At 32.6% G+C, this 21,057-nt stretch overlaps 1 protein-coding gene and 1 long non-coding RNA gene across 2 annotated transcripts; one reads left to right on the forward strand and one right to left on the reverse strand.

The window, feature by feature from the left end:
* The first annotated feature begins 12 nt into the window (after positions 1-12).
* On the forward strand, positions 13-639 carry LOC119189124. Its single transcript, XR_005112260.1, has 2 exons — positions 13-101; positions 209-639. It is a non-coding gene; the product is annotated as an uncharacterized LOC119189124 (long non-coding RNA).
* Positions 640-13,634: 12,995 nt separating this feature from the next.
* On the reverse strand, positions 13,635-15,569 carry LOC115440388 (dynein intermediate chain 3, ciliary). The gene has a single exon (XM_037437948.1). The coding sequence runs from the start codon at positions 15,432-15,434 to the stop codon at positions 13,683-13,685; it is 1,752 nt and encodes a 583-aa protein (XP_037293845.1). The 5' UTR covers positions 15,435-15,569; the 3' UTR covers positions 13,635-13,682.
* Between the last annotated feature and the right edge of the window lie 5,488 nt (positions 15,570-21,057).

Consider the following 21,057-nt stretch of genomic DNA (forward strand, 5'->3'; position numbering starts at 1 on the left):
GTTGTAGACTTAAAAAAGACTTGTTTTGAATGAACGATATTTTACTACTGTTGTTTACAATAAGAAAAAACGCACAACAATTTTTCAAACGTTAGTTTATGGTGAGTTTATCAAGCTTTCCAATTTATTGTATAATAGTCATTGTATAGTTTTGGTAAAAATTTAAAGGAAGAATTGTAATTTTTGTGTATTGTAACAATTATCATAGTTAATAAGAAAGCAACGAAGTAAGACTAGGAGAAGACCGCCCGAAATGATTACAGAAATAAACTACTTTTAAAAGTTGCTTCGTAAAATCTGAGAAGCGTGACAGTTTCAAGTCTGTCTTGTATTGAAATATTTCCCCGAAATCAAGATGCGCAAGCTGCAGAATCACTTAAAGTGGCTCCGGTGTTTGAATATAAAGTTGGACACGAGAACACTGAGCTACAAATACCAAGAGTTTGAAGCACAGTTAACTAAGCATCTTGAATAGCAGATGTCGATACCGGCTGTCTACCCTAATTACATTAACCTCGCTCTTCGTTATAGTTTCATAGTTGGAAAATGATGTTTGTACAAGAATCTTGGCTTACTCTTTGTCTTAGAAATCTGTTTTATGAACGCAAATGCTAGATTTTTTTAATGCAATGAGAAAGAGAATATCATGAAGATAATTAAAATAAAAAAAAACCTACAAATTTATTTTAGTCGATTTTTAATACTGGTATCTAAATATAAATAATTAAAAAAAAATATATGCAATACCTACCTAGCTTAAAAGGAAAGGATATTTCCCATTCTGCCTGTGACATGAAAATTGGCACAATAATATAGGCATTGTTATTTTTTTTTACATATGAATAAAAAAGAAAAAATATGTAACTTTAAAAATAATTCATTTATTTGTCTAAACTATAGATGAATATATAATTCGCTCCTGTTTCCCAGAATCTTATACGTAATAAAATGATGTATATTTTATATTAAATTACTATGTTGTTTTTTTCCACCACGTAACTTTGTAACAGTACCTACAAAAACTATTTCCAAAGAAAAACAAACATACTAGTCTAATTTACTCTTCTAACATTCCCATTGTATTTTATTATTTTCTCTACAAAAAACAATTCAAAACTATTGTAATTTTACTAATTCTGAATGACGCGACGTATAGTTTATTTGATCATACATTTATACCATTGTTTATTCAATTTGGATAGTGAAATTCGACACATGTCGAAATGCACATTTAATTAATATTTATTTTATAGTTTATATTTGAATCAAAAAAATATTTAAAATATATTATCCTTATATATGTGCAATTAGGTGATTCTTGAACCTAAAACTAAAGAAATTAAGGGCCAAAAACTGAAATAGTATACGCCACACGTAAATGTGTAAAGTATGTGTTATGTTAGCTTTGTATTAGAATTAGTCCCATAGATTGCACGCACCCACTTTACGGTGAAAAAGGGAAAGCAAGGCCTTCCATCCATCACGATGACATTATATGAAAAGTGACTAAACTCGCCATAAATCCGAAATACTTATCGAAAAATCGAGAATAACAAAATTGTAATTTTTTAAGATTTTAAAGTATACACGATTAGAGACCGTAAATCATTATTAATATAGATGAAAATTCTTTTCACCTGTCAGTATCTTCTAGAAAAGATTTGGAAAGTAAATTGGAACGTTTTAATTAAGGCTAACGGTAGCCAACCAAAATTTCCTTGGAAAGAATTAAGTAGTAAAATCCCAAGAGTGAGCAAGGGTAGACCTACAAGATGACGGTTCGTGATTAGGGCCACGCACTCCGACCGGGCCTTGATAAAGCCATAACGAGAGGTGGTACGGCATGTTTATTTACCTACGTTTTCTATTTGGACAGTAAAGGTCAAATATGTTTTGGGGTTTAAAAATACCTAATGTGTTGAGAATTTGTCGATGAAAAATTCGTGTTGACCATATTGAATTTGCTATTGGTTTTCGTTTAATATTATACTAAATGCCTCATGTTAATGTTACTCTTAAAGTAATAACTAAAAGAAAAAGACTTTGTACATAATATAGAAAAAAATTGGATCAATGAAGTAGTATAGTAAATATTCCCGTAATTTAATAAAACAAGAAGCACACCGGTATTTACGAAAATTGAAGTTTTAAAATTATTGAGTATGTAAAAAGTACAATTTGAAATTATATTGTAGTTGCACTTCTAGCATTAAGAAAATAATATTATAATGTAGGTAATTGTTACTATTTGAACACAATACAAACAAATTATTAAATTCAAGTGTATTTTTTCTAATCAAATAGGTTCATTAGAACGGAAACAAGCAAGAGCGTATCTATAAATTACTTCACACAAATAGCATAACTAAGTGAATTGTTACAAATGTTTCTTCTGTTAAAATTTTTATTTTGTTTATTGATTTTTTATTCTGTATTTCTATTGATTACTTCGGTCACCTCTTTGGTTTAGTGGTACCGTATTATAATACGAGATATGGACTGCAAAATGCTGAGTTAAATTTCTAGTACCGACATCGCTTTGTGTAAGTTTATCTCATCCGATTTGCCTGGGATTAAACCTATCCGACTATCCCCCCTAGACCTCCCCTCTCAAAAGCAGACATCAAACAGGCGACAAGACGTTAAGAAAAACTAAAATATTTTCTGCAACATGCGCGAACGGTGTGTTGCGCTAACCTCACATCGAAGTGGCATAAGGTTCTTATCACACTAACGAATAGCGAGCGTATTTACACCGGAGCGAAGGTGTAACGAATTCACCGCGAATTCGCAGCAAATCCGCCGCGGGTGCGGATCATCTTCGGTTCACCGACGTTATTTTGTACACTCTCGTACAACAAGCCTTTTTTCATTTATCTTAAGTGCGTGTATTAGTATTCTTATATCCGATGTATCAACTCATTAAAAGTAGGTAAAATGTAATGTATGTATGTAGGTCATGGAATGTGGGAAATTTTTTTTTATTTATTTACAAAATAATACATAGTAGTCGTTCTTTTCACGTCCAATCTTTCCAATAAAACTTACAATCTATTAACCTTTGGTGATAATATAGGAACACACGGCTTGAAATCTATGTCATTATTAAGTATCTAAAATGTTATAAATATAAGTATGCCATTCGGATCCCCGATGATAGTTTAGGGAAGCTGGCCAAATAGCAGCATACTTTGAATTGACATAATTCATTGATTATTACATAAACGTGCCAACACAAAACGAAGCGAACACAATAATACGAAATTTCTAGAAATTTCTATCGTTAATAACTAATTGCTATTTAATAATCGTAATGCATTCCATCTCAATAATGTTAAAGTAACTGTTAACATTATTTGACTGGAGGATTTTTATTGTGGTAATCCATTAAAAAGTATTCTAAATACGTCTTTACAAATCCATAAGGTTTCCATAATATCACTGATCCACTTCCTTACACATTGAAAAAAATAGGAATCAGTTCTTGTATTTGCCGCTTGATTGTCCATACGATACCTTATCCACACTCACGGCGCATTTAACAATTCTTTTATTCCGGTAAACTACGTGTTCACTTACACTAATGTGGCTTTAACCGTGTCCCGCTGCGATAAAATATTACCTTCACTCAAAGTTTTTCAATGAAAGATGCCTCCCGGACTGTGGATCTTTATTACGAATGTAAGGTGTGAAAATAATATTTGAGATTAAAGTGTTAATGAAACATAGTTTTTCCAGTTAAGTCATAATTGGAATGCGAATTAAAATACGTGCAATAAGTCGACATTTCTCGCCAAATTCTGTCCCGTACGTAAGATAAATGTTCGGTGTCAGATAATGTCCAAAATTCATTTACCGATGCTTGTAATTCTACTTTTATTTTTATTTATCTTTGTCCTTATTTTGGACACAATGTCGAAAAAATATATTTGGCTGACTATTGTTTTCTTACATAGGTATAGGCTAGGGTATAGTTTCTTTTTATGATCACGGTATAGTCTACTAATCTTATCTCCTGGAATCACTCTTCCCAGTTATATTTCATTCGCATCACTATTTCCAATATCTCTTGATAAACTGGTTGCGTAAATCTGAACGTAGTATTGCGTTGAAATTATCCTGTTACATTTTCACATGAAAATATTACGCACCTGAGTATTGTTAGCAATGCTCTTATCTCGTTGATAAATGGCCGTAGTATGCCCATGTAATCAACTTGATAATGAACATACATAAAACTTGTGCTGGATTATGCTTTGACTGAAGCGAAGATTTAATAGATTTATGAGATTTCTCAAAATAAATGTACGTAACGAAATAGTTAATACGATATTTATGTCTTGTCTGTTTTTTTGTTTGTTTGTCTTTATTCATTCATTCTATACGTTATTCGATAAAAGGTAGACAGAAAAACAGATGAGACAGTAAAAATCGTAGTAAAATTCCTATAAAACTTATATTTATTTAAATATTCTTTTACAAGATTATTATCATCAACAGGACGTCTACCCCATAACATAGATCAATAAAAAAAAATCAGACTGATTTATTGGAAGAGTGTACCCAGCGACTTATGATCTTCAACAGGTCGTCTATTGCAAGACGTATTACATGTTGGATATATTTTTTTTTAATGGACTATAGAATTCCACTGAGCCAACTAAGTTGGACTTATAACAACATTTAAAATAGCGTAAATTTTATTTTTTATCAAAGCACGGCATTACTCTGCACTGCATTTAAGGTAAGTTTGAATTATACTATACTGTTAATCAATGCGAGGTAAAGCGTTATCTGACGGTTACCAAAATTATGCCGGCTTAGAGGATACACTTACATTGGAAGAAGTAATTATTGCGGCTTATAAAGTGACTACCCGATTATTTACAAAATATCCGGCATCCTCCCCTTTAATAATTACACCTGTCGGCAACAGAAACACGTTCAATATTAATTACTAAATTGAATAGTATATTAGTATTACAAATAGTAATTTTAATTAATTGAGGATTAGGGACAAGCACGGGTTGCATACATTTAAATGTTTAGGCATATTTTTGTCAATTTTGAAAGATCATCTGACACTAAATAAAAGATCCACGACATCGCAGTGATACTGCAACGATAAATATGTTCAAAACGCTTAAAAGCGATAAATTTATCGCTTTATACTGATCCACCTAATTATCGACAAAGACGACAAAATATCGAATTATTAATGTAACGCTTTTTAAGGAAAATCGAACACCTTTTCAAAATGAAACGAAATAAAACATCAAACCTTTCATTTCCAATAAATATTAATCGGTTTACTAATTAACGTTGTAGTTTTGTTTTCCTGTGTTTACTGATTTTAGTATGGAAGACAAAAAGAGACAATTTTATGATTTATCTATGACAGATGAAGGTGACTATTTATTTAGAAAGAAAAACATTTATTGGCTGGTTGTGTGAACAATATAATTTACAATAAATTTAGTTTCTTATGAGGTAAGGGGAAAAGAAAAGATATTTTCTTAACAAGTATTTAGTTTTAGAGCTTGCCGTTCGCCTGATAGTAAATGATACGACCGCCCATAAACAGTAGAAACACCATCCAACACCTTGATTTACAAAGTAAAGTATAGTAGGTATTCCACTATTCTCACCATCGTGAGATATGAGATGTTAAGTCTTATTATGTCTAGTAGTTACACTGGCTACAATGTCCTTTAAACCTGAACACAACAGTGGCGAAACACTGCCTCTTGGCGGCAGAAATACACATTGCGGTGGTACCTGCCCAGGTGGACTGTCACATATGAGAGAACCTACTTGTTAATAAATATTTGAAAGGCATAATATTTTTATTTTTGATTATTAACACGTTCACGGTCTATGTACTCATTTAAATGTATACAAAACACAACCGTCATATTATTCGCCTGATTCATTTACAAGTTAAAAAATCAAATAAAATTCATTTATTAGTATAAATATGAATTTTTTGCACAGTTAATTCAAAAGTTAAACACTTAAGTTAGATGTTTTTTACGGCGACTCAAAGGGAAGTTTTGCGACTTTAATTCGTCCGTTCTTGTTTGGCTTAATTTTAAACTCTATGCCATATATTCATTGTAGATTTATGCAAAAATGTTTTAATATATGTTTTTTAATACATAGCCACTTTATTTCCTATAGATTTTGTATTGAATAATGATCCAATTTGTGTTTCAATTTGCCATGATAATGGTAATTAGGCAAATTGATTCCCCTAAGATTCGATATCCGTATCTTATAACCAATATATTACGAAATATAAATTAATTTGGTTCAATAATTTTATTGGGTTATTTATGACTACTAGCTTATGCTTGCGGGTCTTCCCGTGTGTAAGAGTTTTTCTGGGATAAAAGACCCGCTATATATTTCCCCGGAATAAAAAAAGACCTATTCCTGGGTCTCGAACTATCTACAAATATAAATTTTTTATCTTAATTCGTTCAGAGTTTTTGAGTTTATTGCATTCAGACTGACGCGGCGGGGGAACTTTATTTTATAATATGTTATATAGGTACTTACGCCTCACTCACGTCGAAATAACTAGGGTATTCTTCGAATTATGTAGTCATTGAACAAATTTAGATTCGTGGAGAATTGATGTCCTACATACAATGGGAGTTGGATTTATCATAACATTGTATACATACAAGTTAGAATAATAAGCTTCGTAGAAAAAACAACTATCACCAGTAATATAAAAAGTTCACTTTAAAAAGTTTCTAATAAAAGAAAAATTTAAAGAGCTCCCAAAACAAAATTCTTTAATAAGTAAAAAAATAAAGTGTTTGTTTATTCTTGAACTTTCATAAAACTTAGTTCAAAATATTACTGGTAGTACTAATATTAGTACTTATAATAAAGTTGTTGTAAAGTTGTCTGTTTTAAGATGTCCTTCTTATATTGGACTTAAGATATTTTTTTATTTCAAACTTTTTACATTACAATTATCTCCGCTATAGACGTTAATTATCAACAATCTAACACTTACTCATTGAGACAAATTTTATGAACCCAAAAACACCATATCTGCTAGAATATGTTGCTGAAGAGTTGGGTATTGCAGACTACTTAATACTGCAGCATCAGTTCAAGGTCGCCATGTCTTACCTAAAATGAAATATCGCCTGAGTAACAATACAGCAAATTTGAAATGAATGGGATCTGTGAAAGTGAAAATTAATTAATTTTCAATGCTTGAATGGATCTTAAATTGTAGCTAAGAACTTTCTCGAACACATCAGGTTTTTAAAAAAAATACGTTTGAAAATCGGACCATTCGTTTGGAAACTACGACGCCACTAACATATATATAGATAGGTACACATATACACACCAAAACAAAACACACTTTAACAAACTATTCGCTCAACCATTCATTCGCTCGCTGGAACAAGTTTTTTTTTTTATAATTACGACCGACAAAATGGGATGCAGTAATTTTCATTCAAATAAAAAAGATACCAATTAGAGTTCCATTGTGTCTGTTAGTATTAGAACAATAACGTCATTATTGCGTACGTTTTATTAGCGTGGTATGAATAATACATTTTTTATTAATTACTTGCTTTTTCTCGCAAGTTCGTGCACATTGAACCCCGTTCTCGGGATAAAAAAATAGCTTTAACGACTCAAACATGTGGAAGCCTCTCATCCATGGCCTTCATTCAAAAGGTTTCGACACAAAATGACGTACTAACCTTTAATATGACAGGAAATCATAAATTCAGGCAATATAATACTTATAAAAATGAACAACAGCTTCACAGTAATGTGACGGGCCGCAAAAAAGTAGCATTGTACGGGATCATAAAACCTAAAAAATCTTGCGATCCATTAGCGTTCAAAGAACTTACTGTTATATACCTTCACCCAATAGTGATGTAATCCGCTTTACATCCTTTGAATTTACGTAACTGACTATTGAAGTTTGAAAGGGTGGGATCTAAATAGGCGACATTTGTCCGGCACGATGTGAAAAGGGCGCCATCGTCCGAACATAAAACGAGGCCCTAATGAGCTCCAAAGTAACGATGACAGTGGTTGTTTACCTCGCCCTTGCGAAGTGCCGGCCCAATTCAGTGAGTAGCTAGGCTTGTATATAAAGTTGAATACATTTGTCCGAAATGTGCAACATTACAGAAGCAGCGTGTTGTAAAAAACGCCGCTACTCCTCTCGGCCAATTGTGTAATTCGAAATTGTACAAACAACTTAGTCTGTTTACAAAGGCTCCTATTTGTAAAAAGCAAAAGGTTTGTTTTATAATGTCTCGCTTTTGTATAGTATTATAATCATTTGATTTCGCCATTTACCAGTACATTCATGTAAATGATTGTGATAACGATAATGTGGGCAATAAAATGGTTGGGATTTGTGGTCATAATTAAATGTTGGTTGCAATAGATTCTAACTGCAAAATGAGCTTGGCATAACGACGCGGCGGTAGGTAAACGCCAATGCTCGCTACATTTTGTAAACTGACGAGGCAGTTTGTTAAAGAAATTATCCGCCCGACAACATATTAATATTCACAGAGATAATATATACACTGTATAACGAAATAAAAGTAAGTATATATGTCTATCGTCATAATCACCAAATATATGAGACAAATCTTCATTAATTTAAATTAATAATATCACAAAATATGTCTTCATTTCAAAAAAAATACATGATACTAGCCAAAATTGTTATAAAATAAATAAACTTGCTTTCAGGCATGGCATAATCGCGAAATTGCAGCGAAGAAAACCAAAAGAATACAAATAACTGGAAAATTGTTACATTGTTTATTCACAAATTACAAAGCAAATCCTTCATTACCGTGGTCCCCACACTATGTTATGCTTATATCGTAGACAATCGAATTCGTTAGTTCGATAATATGACTTACATAAAAAGAAATAATAGATTAAATTTAATAATTTGCGATATACTTCATTATAGTCTTGTTTATATCCATTCTATATAATTCTGCTACATACTACCCCGCATATAGCGACACAATTTCCCTCCGACTATAACGTGGTCTGAGATCCGGGCGGCGCCTTCACGGTTGCGATCAAAGCCATGAGGTTGTAATCCAATTCCCACTACATTCATTGCTTTAATGAAAACATGCCTAAGACACCGGACATGCCAACGAAGCCCGTAGATATTCAGCTTTACAGCAGATACGTATTAGGATTTAGGGTCGTCATTTACCTATAAGAATTCCAAATTTTGTTAAATAATACATAGAGTATTTGTGCATGAACATTGCGGTTTTTAATTTAAACTAATTAACATACACGTCTTTTCAGAATTCCAATATAAGATAATCACTATACAAAATATTTATATCGAATGGGAAAAGTCCAGTAAGATGAAAATTGAAACCAAAAACTATCATCGCAAAGAAAATGCGTAGTATCAATGTATAGTATGTTTGTATATATAGTATTAATGTCAGAGAGTTAGCATTGAGCGCGGTTTCCTTAGGGTAACCACGTCACGGAGAGTTCATTACAGGTTTTTCACTCCCGTTTTAAAAGAATCATCTGAAATGCGAAGTCTTTGAGAACTATCCGAATGTTCAGCATCATTATTCGCCACACTTTCTTGATATCAAGCCAACTTGCTGAGTAAGACGTAATTGCATAAATTAGCGCGAGCACACGATCAAAGGGAGCCAAATGGGGAGCGGAGTGCCTGCCACTTGCCTTATTGAAGCGTTCTATCACAATATAGTGGCCACTGTATAATTACATTAATATTTTGTAAAGCCGACACTTTAAAGTGGTTTCCCTGTGTCACGCTATTTCCTTGTCAGAGAAAATTCCGTATTTCAAACTTTATACGAGAATTTTTGCACGCGACTTTAACCAAGTTTCAGGCACATGCTTTCGAACTTTTAAAAGTAAACTCATTTAATTTGATCTCTACCATTTCATGATGAAACAAGTTATAGTTTGTGTTTTGTAGTGTCAAAGTTTCATTGGTCGTTTTTATTTTTCAACATTATCAAATATATATGTTATTAGATGTAACGCGAGCAGTATTGAACTATATCGCATGATATATTATGATTTGTGTAAATGCTTAGAGATAAAGATGCGCGAAGTCACTTATTAAGTTTCCGATTGGGGGCAAGGTAGAATGGGGCTAGAATTAAAAACATTAAAAATAACGAATTACGAACATATCGCAATTTATTTAGAAAGTAAAGAAGATATTCTACGAAGATTAATGAAGTGTTGGGACAGACGAGCTCTATTTATATTCATTCTTGTCTCGCCCCTTACAAAACCACGCTTTTCACTAATGGTTACAGTAAATGTATGAAGAAACTAGAGCCGGTGGAAATGCCTTGCATTATGTTAAGTGACTATTTACTTAAAGTTCTGCATACTAAGGTTCTTTGTTTAGTGGTTCTGAAATGATTAAATGGCTCCAGTTCCATTACAACATAATGTATTTTGTCTACCGTAACATATACATAATGAGTTATAACTATAACAATATGTATTCTTTTTAATACTCTTGTTATTTAACAGGTTTCTGTTTGCATAACACAATGAGCGAAAGTTTACCGGTAATACCAAAACAATGTTTTTAATTCATTAAAAATTCATCATCACTGCATTGTTCCTTTACAAAGCAATACAGGAATATATAAAAGTAAGTACAAATAAAGTTAGTTCAATGACATAGGTAGTCAGAGATAGAGAAAGGTATAATAACGAATACAAACGAATGCGCGATAACAAACAGAAATGTTTCCTTGGAATTGTGCGAGCGTGTAATAAGCTACCTGCTACAAGATAAAGAATAATAATAGATACAACCGTTAAGGAAGCGATTTACCCTTTTCCTATTTAGAAGCAAGAAGGCAAGAATTTATTTCGTGCTACCGTGCCCTAAGGGACTGAATAATCAATATATTATTACTATCTTGTATTATTGGAAATATTATTGTAAGAAGAAATCTGTTATTAGCAAAACATAGAAGTATATACTTACATACATAACATAACATCACGCATTTTATCCCCGAAGGGGTATGCAGAGACGCAACTAGGGCACCCACTTTTCGCCAAGTATGTTCCGTCCCATGATGTGATAGGGGGCGAGCCTATCGCCATATCGGGCACAAATTCCAGACTCCGGACTGATACTGAGCAGAAAAACCCAAATATCACTTTGCCCGACCCGGGATTCGAACCCAGGACCTCAGAGCGCTATTGTACCGGACGTGCAATACAACTACGCCACCGAGGCAGCCTATACTTATAATATTATATATACAGTATATACTTATAATATTATATTTGTTTTATGTTGTTTGACTATATTAAATCCATTGGGATTGAATTTGTAAATTTTATTTCCAATATTAAGTACATTTACTTTATTTTCCCTATATCTTAATAATTAATCTCATAGTTATATTGAGTATCAACAAAGTGTTGTTCGGGGCTTTGCTACTAATGTATTAAATCACTATAAAGTCCTGATGCCCTGTCTTTACGAGTCGATACCAGCGTCATATAATTGAAAAATCAGATTATAAAGTTAAATTGTTTCCCACTAGGGAAAATTCAGGATATAAAAGTAGCCCATATATTAATCTAATAAATGGTCTATGTGTGCACCAAACCGAATCTAAAAGTTTTTAGTTCTATCAAACATTCAAACATTTTCCCAAACTTTCGCATTTATAATATTAGTAAAGAAATGAATTTTCTTCATAATTTTTATTTACGTAAATTTTACGATGTTTTAATAGTTATTTAGCTATTCGGGGCGCAGATAAATCCAATAATTCAAAGATCATAAAAATCAGTCAAGTTGTTCTTAAGTTATAAATGGTATAAGTAACTTTGTTTTATAAATTTTATTATTATAGGTTTCAAAATTATTAAAATTAAGTAGCTATCTATTATTTACTCCACCATCGGGCCTCAATCACGATATATCTCATAAGTATGAGATCATTGTTATAAGCCCAAACATGCCATTTCTGCTGTAAGCTACTAAGGAGTTGGATATCTTGCAGACTCCTTGATGTTGCAGCATCAGCTCAAGCTTGCTTTATCTTCAAATACCAATGAAATAACAATACAGTAAATTTAATATCAATCGGACCTGCGAAATTAAGAAATGAGTTGTGATCTTCAAATGGCTGAACATATCTTCATAAAAATAGTTAAAACCACCTCGATCACATCTTGGCATACAGATACACTAATACACATTTAAAATTTATAGCACCCCTCCCTTTTGCGTCGGGTGTAAAAATCAATTGCCGCATGTAAGATCGTCACTTGAGAACGGTTTGACCGTTTTGGTTGATTCCTTTTTCGTTATGTTCGTAATTGTAAGGACAAGGTTTTTATGCCAGAATAATTTTGTAAAATCCATGAAAGACAGGAAAAGTAGGAAAACTTCACAATATTTTTGTCTGATTTTTTTTCCTAAACGCTAATCTCGAAACCCACAAAATAGATTTATATAAAATTTTGTGTAAAAAAACTTAAAAGATAGAATAATTTTGGATCTGGTAGGTAATTTTTGATCTGTTGTTTAGATCAAGAAGATGAAACTTTGTTTTAAGTCAACATAAATATCGATCTACGTAGAAGCCGATCTGTAGTACTCGTACTACGTCTGCTGGGACCAGTTATAAACATAATATATTACAACATTCATCGACAAATTTCAAAAACAAACAAATTCATAGACTTATATTAAATATCAGACCACGTTAAGAATAAACGGCCTTTATTCATCATTAATTATTATAAAGCACTTTAAGCCCTTACTCTACATTTACTTAAATTGTTTGAAGTTTTATCGTAAATAAATTATACATTCCCTAACTTTTTGAATTCTAATATAAGTTATAGTTGACATCAGGGGTTGGCCTGAATATTAAAAATGTATTGTTTATAGGCTTGACTTGATAGAATAACATTGGTAAGTGAAATTAATATATTGTTACTAGTTATTAGGTAAACAAAATATATGTTTTGAAGTTATTTTTTCTCGAAGATATTGAGGTAGATTTTAGTGAAGAAATTTAATAAAATGACATCTTTTTGATACAATAGTTTTAAATATCACGAATCTCGTAGGCCATGTAAGGTGTGAGGCTGCTTTTACCATTAATTTTTTTTAGAATGCTCAAATTATTTTTTAGGCCCATGATAAAATTCAAACTAATAAAAACATCTGCGTCGCAACATATCTATATACGATAGGAATATTCAATACAAGCATTCAATAAAATAGCATTTGCGTTATAAAATAAATTGAAAAATACTTGAATGATATGTTATACACGAATTTTATACACGATTCAATCCATTGGCAAATAAAAACGTTTTGGCAGAAATGAAAACAATTACAGTTTGAACAAAACATTTGGATCAATACACCGCAAATTACAAGAAATATTTAACGATTGCTTTTACGCCCTGAGAGCTAGTAAACAAGTCACTAAAACTTCGTGTAAGGTCACGTACAGTTTTAATTAAAGAATATAACAGTAAGCTATATTAAAATAAATTACATTTTTTCTTAATAAAAACAAAAATAAGCTTATACATTACTTTTAAATATTAAATATTGTTAATTAAAGTTAAAAACATTGTGTAGTTATTTAACGTTTGCGCATTGCGTCGTCTCGAATTCCCATGTATTTGGAAGGTGGTGCATTACCAGCCAGCCTCAATTCTTCTGCAACAATCCTTTTGTACTCGCCGTCAGCGGCTTGAATCGAGGCCTCCTCGTCAACTATGTCTAGTTGTGAAGCCGCTACTGCACCCTCCTCAGCTTTTAATTTCAAACGTATTTCCTTCACACGATTTTCTAATATATGTTCTCTACGTGATTCACGATCGTAAATTTGTGTCATCAATTGCTTATCTCGGTCAGAAGCTTCAACCAAACTATCTGATAAAGACAAAACGAATAAACCACCTCTACTATCTCCAATCGCTATTAATTTCCCGTCTCCGTGGGCTTGAATTTTTTGCAAAGGATACTTGGACACTGGCAATGTAACAATAGGTTCATGATATCTACGTAACATGTCCCAATATCGAAATTTTCCATCAACATTAGCTGTCATATAGCATGAGAATTTGTGGGGTGCCCAAATTACGTCTAATATTTGATGGCGGTTTGTCATACCTGGTATTATAGGAGACGAATGGATATCTTCACTCCAAATATGCACAGTCCAATCTCCACAAGTGATAAACATTTTTGAGGTGCAGGGACTACGATGGACGGCTTTAACTGGCCCTTTATGAGCTTGGAACACTCCGTGGAACTTTTCTTTAAAGCTCTTTCCTTTACGGTTAATACTGATTGCAAAACCAGTGTCGGTTCCACACATAAATTTTGTGGGAAATGAACGATCGTATTGTAAGGCACTAACTCCTTCAGAATTAGCCAAACTTGCTTCCTCTCCCTCAGATAGACGTATTGACATGATCATAACGTCAGTTGGTATAGTTAACATTCGTTCGTCCCACCATTTACAAGCGCCATCTGTAGAACCAGTGAAGAATTCATTATTATGCCGTGAAGGTATGTATAGAAGTGCAGACACGGGATCTCTATGTGCTGTATAAAACGAACTTAAATTTGTAGGTTCTTTTTTAGCACGGATGTCAAAAATACACACTCTGCCGTCGTCCAATCCACCCATTATAATAGCGGGATGAACCGGAGAGCATGCAATTTGCCAACAGGCAGTTGGAGGCTGGAATTCGTCCGATGGACTGTATGGATTTTCTATGTTCCAAACGTAACACAAAATATTGGTATTAACAGGTTTTGTTATAGGAAATTTTTTGTTGCAATACGCCGTTACTATTTTCGAATTGCTTTCTTGTGTCCAACCCAAACACGCGATAGAGCGATTATCAGGATCTTTAAAGACATTATTTACATGTATAGATGGTGTCTCGTAAGGTTTCAATGGTGTTATTTCTTTGAAAAACTTTTCGTATATTTCTATACCATTATTCTGATCAACGTAATGAATAAAATTTGGATATAGGCCTAATACAGCATCTACGTAAGCATCGTCACGTTCATAGCGACGGCGATACCGCGTGGTAACTTCCTCGTCAGCTAAATTAACTTCTTTAGGCCATCCACCTTCTTCGTGGTTGACACCTTGCTCTTGCAGTTCGAGTACTTTCGTATTAACATCATGCTCTATCTGAGGTTCTGTAGCTTGAGCATAATGATGCACGGGATTACGTAAACAGTATTCACGTTGTTGCTTTCTGTCAGGGTTAATAGAATCTAATAGATTAGGAGCGACTTCACAAAATCTTGGTTGTCGTCCAAAGTCCTTTCGAGCCTTTGAATATAGGTAAGATATATTTTCTGACATATTGAGTTATTTAAATGATTGTTTATTTATTTAAAATTGTAGTTTACTTGCTTTAATAAGGTAGTCAGCCAAAAATAATTACGAAGTTAGAAGATTAATTCAATTCAATTTTTTGATTGTGGCTCCATCGTTGGCAAAAATATATTATTTTTTGACTGTGTCACAATTCTGACAATAGGCTTTATTAAAGTCCAGTAAGGAATAGGTTCAAAGAGAATTATAACATATATGGAAAAATAAGTTTGTAGCTGACTTAGTTAGCAGTTGGCTTCCTATTATTTTATTGTAGGTTATCTAAAATTATAATACATAAAACATAATATTTTCTTTCATTTGGCAAACATGAACACTTATTTTTTTACCTTTGATATTTATGTTGTTACATAAATAAGTATTAATACTTTTTCTTTTAACTTCAAGTATATAACATTTGATAAAGAAATGTAAACTAATGCGATGTATAAATGCAGAGACTTATTTCGATGACTGCTCCGCGACCCTAGATCAGTGGAATTAATTAAACATTTTACATTCCGTGTTCACGGATGCCAGGATAAATAAATTCTAAAGAATTCAACCCATGGGAAATTACTGTGCGAACAAAAAATTCAGACCTCTTTTCGACTTTCTGACTTAAATATTTACCTTACCATAATAAAATTTACTTTAAAAGCAATAAAATGTACTTTTAGCTTAAAACTTTTATTTATTTTATTTTATATTAAACCGAATATATCTATCAAATAGTCCAAAGCGCCTTTTATGTATTTTTGAACAACAAAATTTTATTGATTCCTTCCTAACCGAATTTTGGACCAGGGCGCCCAATCTGAACGTAGATTAGCAAAGTACGTAGGAGATATTCCTTTACTCTCATAGTCGGGTGAGACGGCAATTCGATATGATCGGAGAGACATCAGACGCAAGACGGCTTTACGTGCTTTCCGAGGCACGGGGGTATCTCACCGCCAACTTCCTGACTCCGAGCTGCCGCTGATTTACTGTTACCGGGTTTATCCTTTTTTAAATTATTATTAAGTTATTTTGGCCCAACCCGGGATTCGAACCCAGGACCTCAGCGCGGCAGTCGTACTCGTATCGTGTACAATGGCAACTACGCCACCGAGGCAGTCAACGACAACAAAAATAAACTAATGTATGAAACTTTACTAATGTGAAGCAAGAACTAGTAACGTCGGAATTGTAAAGGGACGTGAGAGTAGTGTATAGGTAACTTTATAAGTTAATTTTAAAACTCCTCTTATTACTGACATATTTCTCTATCGTTGAATGTTCAAAAGTAACTAGAAATTCGCTAACAATGCTTGTAGTGTAGAAGTATTGACGTACGACTACCATTTTGTATACCATGGTCTGGATTTCTAACCACGGTTTTGGAAATTAAATTTTCTCGTCAGTATCAGCCCGAAATTGCGTCAGGTAATTGGCACTAGCCTTTGCCTTAGCCCCTTTAACATGAGGCCAAATATGCTAAGACGTGGGTATGATAACACCTCAGCGTACAACTGTTAGGAAAAAAGAGGTTATGCTTTATATATCTGTGAAGGTCGATTAATATTGCAGCGTGTGTCAGGTAGCAGCAGAATTCGATACAATGCTATCACTCGGTTCGGTTAATTATAATTAGTGTCCCGATAGGCTAATAAATCTGACGCTGTCACGTGGCAAATCAATTTATTATGAGAAGTAATTTGATCAAGAGTGAACTTGCGCCGCGGTAACATACTTGTTGGTATTACTTCAGTGCTCTTGGGTTTATCTCACTTATATAATTGTAAAGTGAAGGCGAAATTAGAAGCGTACGTGTTATAAAGGTTTAGTGCGTGGAGTTTGATTATTCTACCGTTTGCTGAGAATATTAATTGAGGAAAAATCGTGTCAAAAATTCAAATTCATATTTCTCAGTATTTCAATTAATTGAGTGGGTAAAAGGAGATCTTAATTTATCTATGGCATTTGCCAGGCTTCTATTACTACTCAAGTAAACCAAAATGATTACCTATAATTATGAAATATTTTTATCGTAAATCCTAATATAATGAAGCGTTTCCACACAATTGACTACAAACAAAACCCGAAAATCTGGAATGCTCACAAGAATTTAGATAAGAGTAACGTATTCTCATATTTTCGTTAGAGCTGTTCGGCAATTGTCATGTTTGTCCACTCGACGGCGCGGCGGTAGTGGTCTAATGAAAATATTTCATTATCCAGCTCGGCTCTGTTTGTAAAGCTGTTTCTCTGACGAGGTAATTTTCTTTGTTACCCAGTTTCGTTAACGTGGATGGTGCATTGTTTGCTAAGTGCTACATACGCTCAATCAAAATTTACAGCGTAATATTTTATAAATTAGGTACTGAATCCAAATATTAAGTTCATATAGCAATATAAAGATAAACTAATTTTGGTTTATAGTTGCTTTTGAAGATGGTTTAATTATTTGCTAAAAAGATTTTATTTATTGTTTTAATTGGGTAATAATGAAATAGTGTAAACAATACATACGTAGATATAGGTACTCAGCAATCGCAGGTCATTAGCTGTTAGTTATTGAAGAGTTTCATTATCTAATTCAGAAAATCTTGGAATTGAAACTGGAAAAATTTGAATGGAAACCAAATTCATCATATATGAAAACCTATCCTGAAAAATATTTAATTTAAATAACGAAAACCTTATTCAATTCCGATCAGTAGTTTTTCAGAAAATAGCAGGCACACGTACGGAGATACCGAGCCTTCTATTTTTAAGTCGGTTGAAAATGGGTTCATTATTACTATAGTGCACTAATCATTGGCACACATCTCTTATGTTGAGGCCACGTTAAGGTCAATTATAAGGCTATATACCGTAATAAATTACGCCTTAAAAAGAACGGTCGAATGTCTCAAATATCTAGTTGCATCAAATACTTAGTGCCGTGGTTAAATTAACTTGATTATACTACACATCCTCTCAATTAATGCTATTAAACGCTATTGTAATGCTCACCATTACGCTTATTATGGCGAAGCTGAGCATATTTTCATAATAAATTAATTATTAGCTACGTATTTCTTACGTTTTAATTTTGTAAAATATATTACCAGCGATAATATTAGTAGTTTATGATCGAGTAAGATTTTTATTTCATACTTTTACTCGTATGAAAACTCAGAAGTAAAATACTTTTCGATAACACAATTCATATACCACGCCAAAGTTTGCTGTAGACGCTTTTCCAAGAATACTAAGGACTTTAATGGACATCGTATTTTTCTCTTGAATATCTTCATTGAAGCTACGAAGAACCAGAAATTTGTTGCGAAAATCTGAACTGGAGAAAGTTACAAAAAGTTAACTTTATAAGGCATTGTTTTTATATTTGAGAAGTCGATGAAAATTTCAAATGTTAAGACATTTGTCACAAGAACGTTCTTTATACCATTAAACTGGAAACATGTTGCCCATTTGTTAATATATAATTATTTTTCTTAAAATAAGGGAGTTACGGCCTAAAATTGATTGTGTAGTAAACTACAAATATGTAAAACTGAGTTTTATAAGACAAGTTTTTTTAAATAATATTAGCGATTTTATTTTACTTAACTTAACATACATAAATGTTAAAAGTATCATTATATAAAACATCTCGATTGGAAAGGAAGTGAAGAACTTATTAAATATAAAATTTCGTGTTTTGGCTTTACCAGAAGGTAAAGTCGATAAAAATATGCAATGAATGATTATAATGATGCAATGATTTATTTAGAGAAGAATATTCCACGCGCATAGACTCTTTAGCGAAAACAACTTACCATTACACCCCTTTCTATAATATGGAGACTATAATCATTCTCCTTTTGTTCTAGAACCTTCGGCATTACCATAAGACCTCTATTCCTATGTTACCTATTATAATATGATCTAGACTGCAATTTTTTACACGACAAAAACATATATGTTATTAAAATGTATAGTATGTCTTTGTCTTTAAAGTTTCGGTGTCAATAGGACTCTGTCTTCTTTAAAAATAAACGAAATATTTCTAAGATATCATAACTAGCACAAACAACAAACAAGTAAGCAATAAGAAACCTTAGTTTTCGAAGTCGCGTTAAATATTAAAGTATTTAGTGGCCAGATTTGGAAGGATTACACAATATTACGTGACAATATTGGAAGTGGTATAAACAGAAAAATATAGTCGATATTTTGTTTCCGCGCTAAAAATAAGATGGGTAAATTTTATCACAAAATTATTTGCTAATGAGACGCATGTTTCTTAAAAAAAGTTTTTTTTTTATCGTATTTTCCTAGTCGTGAATGTTTTTTTTTTAAATCTACCTCAGCGGCATCTGTACTGGATCTACTGTAATATACAGTCATACTTAACATGCCTTTATCCCACCCCAATGTGGGATTAAAAATAACCGCGACTCGATCAACTATCCCCGATCTCAACATCCTTTAGGGATCCACTCTTAAATCTTATGCAAATTGTTAATACTTACAAAACTGTTGCCAAACAGTTACTTGTTAAGTTCCCTCAAATTATAATTATGTTTTTCCTTTATTGTCATACATGTTTTGATTAATGTAATTACGTAAGGTTAGATTTAGGTAGCATAGCTATGTTATGACCTATGCATAGGTCTAAAATTAGATCTCATATGTTAAGAACGTATTTAATTTAATTTTCTAAGTTATCTTGTCAATAGTTTTATATTATTAATTTAGATTAATGCTCACCAAGCAATTAAAAATTATACGATTTTTAATTTTTAATGGTATCCCAAGGTACAGGCACGGCCTAGTTTGGGTACCCCTGGTAAATACTTTATTTTTGTTTTTAGAAATTTGTTTTGTTATACCACTGTTTTTTTTAACTGTAAAACACATTATGTACTTTTTCAATAAAACTTATTATTATTATTAAACACCAGACTCGGGACTTCCCGATCCACATCGCATATTATGTACTACCTTAAGACCTAGGAAACAAATGTAAAATCTGTATTTTACTAAGAATAGAAAGTACCTCATTAGAGTCAATGGTCCCAATATTATTACTATCGACGATTGTCAGTAATGATGACCTTACTAGATATACCTTAGCCGCCTCTACTGCGTTAACAAAGGTTATTAAGGGTCTTTTTTCGGTACGCTGGCGTGCATAGCTGGCCGGAAAACCCAAGAGCCTTGGCTTTTCGGACTGGCTCGGCATCTTAAAGAAATGTTCCCTTGTAAAAAAAAGAAAAAAAATATGCATAATACATATTATGAGCTTCAAGTAATACTCGTCACAATGAGAAACTATGATGGTATTAGTTGCTATCTATAAGGACAGAAGAATATCCCATACCTTACCCATAACAACCGTCCCTATATTTCAAATTTCAACGTTCCTTCAAGGAGTTGCCAATAATTAATATTGAAATATACAACATTAACATAATGAGGCAAACATTTTTTCCAAATTGTTTATTTTCATTCTCCGTTCCACGATCTATTTGCGACACTATTACGTATCGTTAAGGTCCATTTTCATTAGTAGTCACATCTGTCAATATAACACATATTTCCCCGTTTCATTTCAGGTAAAAGCTTTTCCTAATATACG

Source organism: Manduca sexta, chromosome 12, assembly GCF_014839805.1.
Source record: "Manduca sexta isolate Smith_Timp_Sample1 chromosome 12, JHU_Msex_v1.0, whole genome shotgun sequence".
Lineage (NCBI taxonomy): Eukaryota > Metazoa > Arthropoda > Insecta > Lepidoptera > Sphingidae > Manduca > Manduca sexta.